The 8509-nt window shown below is 32.9% G+C and overlaps 1 protein-coding gene across 1 annotated transcript; it reads left to right on the top strand.

Annotated features, from left to right (window-relative positions):
• Nucleotides 1-2592: 2592 nt before the first annotated feature.
• Nucleotides 2593-4101, top strand: LOC145682221 (leucine-rich repeat-containing protein 14-like). The gene has a single exon (XM_081753804.1). The coding sequence runs from the start codon at nucleotides 2593-2595 to the stop codon at nucleotides 4099-4101; it is 1509 nt and encodes a 502-aa protein (XP_081609930.1).
• The last annotated feature ends 4408 nt before the right edge of the window (nucleotides 4102-8509 follow it).

Here is an 8509-nt window from a genome sequence, read left to right as displayed (position 1 = left end):
TAATGGAGCTCCTCATTTAATGCATGTTATGCTAGAAGAAATATATTTTTCATGAATATAAGAATGCCCCCATAGAGTAGGATAGCATGCAGGAAAGAAGTATTTTTGTATGAATTTCGTAGTTTTTAATATCTCAGGGACATGTTTTTGATAGGGGACACAATCACGTAAACCTCTCTAACAGTTAATTTACGTAATACTGTAAGGATACATTGTTTAGCCATTTTTGAGTAGTGCGTAATTTGCAACACTTAATAGTCGTCGAGTACAATTTTGTGCTGTAAAACTATATAGGTGCATACAGATGTAGGAAAGAGGAAAGAAAGCATGAAAATAAGAAATATTTGTGATTAACAGTGAAAAGTAAATCCTGGAAATGAAACGGGAGTAATTGTAGGCAAGATATACCAAAATAACAACAGATACATAAGTAATAATGCTACGTTGAAAACAGGTCATATGAGTCATATCCGCAGGGCCGCTATCTGCGGAGGATTAGCCTAATAAATTAACAAAAGCGCGTTACATAGTAAAATATTAAAAGTATTTAATAGATTGGGGGTATGTTTAGTACAAGGGGTCCAGAAGCACGTAAAAAACGCAAAATTTACAGGAGAAATGAGTGATACAAGTATTTAGACGTAACATAACCTAACCAAATATAACCTAACCTATCATAAACTAACGTAAGCTAACCTGAAGTAACCTAAACTAACGTAATATTAGTAGAAATAAGCGAAATTCTATCATTTTTTGGAAAAATAAGCGAGACTTCTACACTAATATAACATAAACTAAACTAACCTAACGTAACCTAAACTAGCCTAACCTAACTTAAACTAACCAACCCTACCCCAAACTAACCGAATGTGAGCAGAAATTACCAAAATTGTAACATTTTTTAGAGAAAAGAGCTGGACCCCTTCTGCTAAACATAGGCCATAGATTGTGTCAAAGTATAGAATAAGAAGAGTTTCCGTCTTCCACGTCGTGACAAGACTCGTACTTCACTTTTGCCACTCAACGGCTTGGTACAACACACTTTCACAAATCAGGAGAATTGGCCTAAACTCACTTTGTTTGTGATGCATTCTGTGGCTTATTGAAATGTTTTAATAAGTTTCAGAAACACGTATTCTGTAACTAGGTGGGACTCAGCGCAATCATGGTGCCCAGTATTATTCAAGAGTTATTAAATTCAGTTATTTCAATTTTCACCTAATTAGGTTAACTTTTTTGATATCTTCCACAGTGCTGGTCAAGTTTAAGCACACCATGTATTGCAAAATTTACAGGTAAAATTCAAATTATGCATGGAAATACATGTCGGGAAAGAAGAAATTTCTACCGACAGCAGAATTAAGTAATACAGCTGTATTTTATGTTTACAAGTGTTAAATCATTGCAAATGCTATACAAAAGTGAGTGCACATAAAAGCTGACTATACTAATTTCTGCTGATAGAGTATTTCTGCAAGTACAAGAAAGCTGTATTTCATGTTTACGGAGTGTAAAGTTACTGGTGTGAAACCATTATAAATGCTATAGGAACTCATACAATTGTGAAAACCCACTAGTTTTCACTGCCCTCGATTACTGTACGTACCGTCACTGATGAGTCTGCTTCGTTCAGACGCGCTACCGCACGGGCACACTATTTTTGTCCTGCCCTGACTCGGTTAGATTGTTTTCTAGCTTTTTAACGATCATCTAGCACAGGTTGGTTTTATTTTTATACTGGATTTTTATGCCACTTATCTAGACACTGCATTTATACGCAAATCATGAAAAAAATAAATTTTTAACAATTATTACTAGTTACCGCTTTGATAGCAGTAATTGAACAAGAATCTATGAATTTGCTATTGGAGAATTTGAGTAGATTTCCCGTCGAACCAGCTGAGTTATTAAATTTTATCAATTTTTTCAAGTAATATATCACAAAGGAAGAACAGCTTATCTCACACGGTCCCTGCAAATATATTAAAGCACAGAAATGCGTTGTTATTGTAAATTGTTCTATAACAATGAACAACTTAGTAACAGTCTTGAGAATCTTGAATCTATGTTAAGTCGAGTATTGTCATATCTCACAGCACAATTTTTTTGGAGGACAATAAAAAGGAAATTGGTAGAAGAATTATAATTTCCAGCAATTTTTTCGAATGATGTGACTGCATTAAGTGTTTTGATACCATGTTTGGAGTTTACAATATTATTAACTAATTTTCGTAGTGAATAAGATAATTTTAACTACATAAAATGGTAATTCAGACCGTACATAAAACAATTTTACACTTGTAGTCTATTGGAATGTATGTCCGAGGCACCTATATAACTGTTAATAGTTTTGGAGAAGAAGAAGGTTGTAATGTATTAGGAGATAGAAAAGAACGAAAGGAAAATAACAGAAATACGTACATTGTAGGTTTGTGAAGCTGTGTTAGGTGGAAAAATTGCTCGAAAAACAATCAAAACAAGTAAATACTCTGAGAAACGCTCTCAGCTCTTTTAAAACTCAAGGAAGCAGTAATTTATCATAAGATGAGCGTACCTTCTCCAATTCCGTATGGTATCTACTATAATCGCAATATGGTGCTGTATTCATGGAATTTTGAGAAAATGGAAAAGAAGGAACCATCTTTGGTGAATCTCGCAGGTGCATCTCTTATCTCCGATGTGAATTTAGTGATAAGTGCTTTCAATAATTTGCCTTCATGTTTAAAACCATTATTATTGAAGATTGCACTTACGAGTCGCAACTACAAAGTGGTGCAGGAGATTATATCTTTATGGCCTTTTCAATCTCTGATCTTATCAGACATACTTCCTGATTTTGGAACAGATATGTGTTGGGATATGTTAATTAAGGATCCAATCGACAACTACAGAGAATATACATATTTACTTAATTTTATTATGAAGTGTTGTGGTTGTGTATTGAGCAAAATTCAACGCGAAATTGAACAAGAATCCATGAATTTGTTGTTGGTGGATTTGAGTGGATTTCCCATCGAACCAGCTGACTTGTTAAATTTTGTCAGTTTTTTCAAGCAATGTATCACAAAGAAAGGACAGCTTGTAATCTCACGTGCCCCCTGTAAATATACTGAAGCACAGAAATGCGTTGTTATTGTAAACTGCATTATAACAATGAACAATGTAGTAACAGTCTTGAGAATGTTGCAGGTATTTCAACATTATAGATCAGCTGCAGAATTGCACTTTTCAAGAATAACGATTAGACTTAAATATATCCTTAAAGCAGAGCTGATGGAATTGTTACACCTGCTAAACCCCCGTTATGTGAAAGCTTTAGATTTAGGCATAGGATATAAGAATATTTCAGAAATATCCAAAGTACTAAGTCGTTTCCGTGCTCTCGAATGTTTCGTTCTTGGTTATAGCACATTTAACATGTTTGAAGAACCTTCCTGTGCTTCAGCAATTGGTTTTGTCTTGCAGGATTATTCTTTTTTAAAGCGATTGGATTTGTCTTCAACTAAGATAACCAATAACTTGGCCCTAATTCTGAATAAGTTACATTCCAGTCTTGAAATACTAGCTGTACGTAATTGTCATATATCCTCCCGTGATTTGTGTTCTCTTGCTTCATCTAAACATGTAAATACCTTACTAGAACTTGATCTAAGTATTAATAATCTAGGAAATTGCGTTAGTAAATTTGCTAATTTAATGAACGCAGTGAGGCATCAACTACAAGTTCTTCATATGTATCAAGTTTACATTAAAACTGAAGATATCGGCAATGTGATTGCTAGCATAACTCAATGCGAGAAGTTAAGGTATTTAAATATTCAACACATGGACTACACATCCAATATAATGATGAAAGAAATTATCAAATTACGTATTATTAGAACTTTAGAAGTATTGCTGTTATCAGGACCGTCACTTCACGATAATTTTGATACTGATGGAGGAGCCCATGCTTTGGGAATGTTAAACGACGCTAGATCAGATTTTAAGAAAGCTTTCATCATTTATAGGGAATCAATGAATCGAAGTGGTACACAATCACCACCTTGTGAAATAAATTTTGAAAGCCCAAGTCACGTATTTATCCCACCTAACTTCTAGTTGGGCCGATGTCAATAGCTAAGTGATCTGGGGGTTTACCTTGGGATTATTAGCTTTATACTGGTTGACGATCTGTAAAAGAACTGGAACAGGAACTGGTATAGTACAAAAATATATCAACAAATGGAATTGTGTTTGCTATAAACTAATAGATCGAAGACTATTATGCACTTCACAGAAAGTTACATTGTCCTTCAAAGAAAACAATTTCAATTGATCCATGTATTCCGAAGTTGTTAGCAAATAAACAGGTAGAGCATATGTCAAGTTTTGCTAGTGAGTGTAGTATTTCCAGACATTAGGTTAAAAGGACCATAATAATTAGCTTAAAACCTTATACGGAACTTGCTTCAACAGTTAAGTTAGTGCATGTATTTTTTTTCTGAACTGAAAACGATTTCATGTAGGTTCTTCAAACGTTGTTATTCTAAGGTTAAATTTTTTGAAGAAATTATAACAGAAACGTTTGTGTTCTAGAAGCAATAAACCATTTTATTTTATTTTTAATAATATTATTCTACAAATTTTGTTAGGGACTTGACAAGTTCTATTCAAGAGCTGCTAATACTAAAAAGGATGTTGATAAAGACAAGACTAAAAGTGTTTTAAGATACGTATGACAAAATGCAATAATCTGTATACTTTTTCCTACAGTAAACCTAGTACTTCGAACCATTATGATTCTTTTTCAAAGAATTTAGACTTATAGGCTTATAGATAAAGGTCTGCGTGGATCTATAATATCGCATTTGCGCCGACGTCCATCATATCTCTATTTGTATCCGGACCCTTATCTGCAGTTAATGAGAACAAATATATAAGCTACAATTATTTGTTACATGGTGATTATTATTTCAAAAAAATTTCTATCATAAGTATAAATACCGTCTTTGTAGTTTTGTGAATCCTATGATATACTATCAATAAAATTAAGCTAAGAACTAGTACATCTTTTGTTGTAGATCATCTACACTAAATAGAATGGAGTAGAATTCAAGTAGACACAAGAAATTAATAGAAAATACGTACGTATGCAATTGCCCCGTAAATGCAGGTTTCTGACGAGAAAATAGTCAAATTTGTTATACCGTACCCGTCAATTAATATAAGAGCAAATCGCTGTTTTTCATTCATTACTCGTAAGATATGAGAAGCTTTGTTCAGAACTCAAAGGAACAGAAGAAGATAGAAATTTCTTGAGAAAGAATAAGCCATCTCAGATGAACTCATAAAATTGTATTCATATGTATTATAGGTTTTTGAAAACAGAAAATTCCGCAAAACCTAACGTTGTTCTACAACCATTAATTTATGTACACCAAAAGGGCAAAACGCATTTTAATACAAGACGTAATAACTAATGGTGCTTAAAAAATGGTCAAGTAGATTCTATTTGGTTCATGCTAGCTTTGGTTTAATGTAGTAACTTCACAAAACAATAAAAAAAATCTCTGAACAAGGTAAGTTTTTAATTTAAAATAATAATTGCGTAACTCTTTCGTTAACTAACTAAACATCTTGGCTTCATCAGACACATCTAATGAAAGCCAAGATGTTTAATTAGTTGGTGAAACTATTACATAGGCAATTATTTTTAATTAAAAAACTTACTTTGTTCAGAGATTTTTATTTCTTTTGGGAAGTTAGGAAAATTCTAATATTTTTTAGAAATATCCATAATTTTATACACCAACCGTATAGAAACTAAAAATATATCCGCGAAAGTTTATTCTATGGGGATACATCCGCGGATATCCTCATCTGAGTCGGCCTCTACTTATACTGCAAAAATTATAACTGAGGAAAATAGACAATCTCAGTACCACTTTTACTCTGTAAAAAGTACAAGAGACAATAAATATGTTATTGCTTATTTTTTTTTAATTACAGTATCAAGTTTTGCTGAGCTAAATTCTACTGAAATGTTTTGGATTTGGCGTGCAACAAATGAATTTCTGAAAATGTGTTAGGTAGTTTGTTTATTGTGTTGGTTTAGTATAGATTTCATCAATATTGAAAGTTGTTAGCAAATAAAAACTTGCAAACTGAAATTTTAATCCTTGACACGAAAATTATTGTTCAGTGTGGTGTATCGTTCTATATAAATAGAATTAAAGGAATTATTGTACAATTACATCTATTTGTCTAGAACAAGAAGTTCTTTGGCTTCTATCATAGTTGAATCCGAGTTATTATTATTATTATTATTATTATTATTATTATTATTATTATTATTATTATTATTATTATTATTATTATTATTATTATTATTATTATTATTATTGAGTTTAATGTCCCAGGATTGTGCATCTAAGCTAAGGGAGAAGGTGAAATTAGAGATGGATTGTAATGGTGGAATAATGAAAGTGGGAGAAAACAGGAGGCGTCAAACCCTTAGCTTCTTGAAAATTAGGACATTAAGACCTTTATTGTAGGTTGACCATAACTTGATTCAGGTGCTAATGCACTTTTGTTCACGGTAATACATTTCCTTCCCATGGATGGATCCGAACCACGGGCGTCATTTCAGACTTCGCTTGAAAGGGTGCAAGTGCACCACCGACATAAGACTTTCATGTTTTGTACTAGTATATTAATAGACAATCGATCAAAATACACGTATTCCTCAAACTCTTCGGAGGGGGGAGCAATTGCCCCCTCCTGCCTCCTCTGGTCCAAATAAAGATACTTCACTCGTAGACCTATATCATAGGGAATTTTTGGGGGTGCCGTTTTTTTTATTTTCCAGAGTTGGCAACTATTTATGAATAATAATACACATATGCTTACATTTACTCAGTGTATAACCCATCAAGTTTTAAAAAGTTTATATTATGGTCAGAAATATAGGAGGCACGAGAGCTCAGTGGTAGAGCTCATATCTCTGATGTGAGGAGTCCCTTGTTCGAACCCAAACCTCGTGAGTTTGTGGTGGACAGATATCAAGTTGGATCTTGGACAAGTGGGAAATACTTAATACTAATTAGATTAGATTAGACCAGGACAAGCCTGGGTTTAGTTAGTACATATTAGTATTTGAATATTGAGAAGTCGACGTGCTTCGAAAACATTCTTATCTGGAACAAAAACAACAAAACAAGAATTATAGTTTCAATCGTTCAATTGTAGGCAAAAAAAAAAAAAAAAAAAAAAAAAATCCCACGCATTTCCGCTCTGGAAATGTTATACTATCCTTTCTTGTTTTTAAGAAAATTGGTTCCTTACAGGCCTATATTTTACACGTATTGTAATAGATTATTCATCAGCAGAAAGTTCGCCTGACTATGTTTCCATTTTTAACAAAAATATATTGATACATTTGCTGGGAAGAAAGAAAAATAGGTCTGTTAACAATGTAACATTCCTGCTGACAAGTTCCAGATGGGAGGTAACTTTCGTTTGTATCATCAAGATTGACCTTATTTATGTAGCGACTTGGCAACTATGTAAAAATGTGTGTGGTTATGTTAAGAGGACTCGTGAGTGAGTCAGCCTGGTTTGGCAGCTGTGTCAGTTCAGTTGTACAGAGAAGAAAGAGAAAAACGGGTCGTCTGCCATCTGTCAAATGTCAAGCGGTTTGCTCGCTACGAAGGGGAAATTTTACTCTATAATTACGGAGATCTTGTGGTATATTATTTAAAAGAATAAATTGGATAAACACGAGAACACAAATTTTGTTTTACGCACATTATATATTTAATATCCTATCTCCTTGGGACATAAAGTGCTGTTGCACCAAAAAAAAAAAAAATCCTATGAATAGCTTCGTTAATTCACGTTTATACAACGATAAAGAAATAAATAGTGCTGGCATAGGGAGGTTGTATACATTCAACGTCATTTGATATTTACGCAGTCACCTTAGGTCAAACTTTAAGAAGTTTTTAGTTCGGCATTGTAGCTCAGTGGTAGAACGTTTTCCTCTGGCACGAAAGGTACTTAGTTCGATCCTAGATCATATAAACAATATTGGGTCTGTTGTTCTTCTCAATGTTCTTCCGTTTTATTCGCACATTTTTATCCCATCGATTTCTTAAAATAATTATTCGCTTTAATAATCATCTATCTGTTTTAGCCTCCAGAGCATAACGTAGGATGTTACATTAATGATTACAATTCATTTAAAAATTTACAAAAAAAAAAAAAAATCATTATAGAAGTTCTGGTTTGTAGAAGCATTTCCATTTGCTTTGCTTTGCTTTGCTTGGCATCTAGCGATGAAATTGTGTATGTTGAAAGCTACCATTAGTTTTTTATTATTATTATTATTATTATTATTATTATTATTATTATTATTATTATTATTATTATTATTATTATTATTATTATTGCAGTAATAAACATCGGCGCAAGTCTGTCTTCAACATGGGCGGGGGCTTTAAGAACGTTCCCATTTTTTTTAAAGCGA

This window comes from Thermobia domestica, chromosome 3 (assembly GCF_964235325.1).
Source record: "Thermobia domestica chromosome 3, izTheDome1.hap1.1, whole genome shotgun sequence".
In the NCBI taxonomy this organism is placed as follows: domain Eukaryota; kingdom Metazoa; phylum Arthropoda; class Insecta; order Zygentoma; family Lepismatidae; genus Thermobia; species Thermobia domestica.
This window is presented reverse-complemented; position numbering and strand designations above follow the sequence as displayed.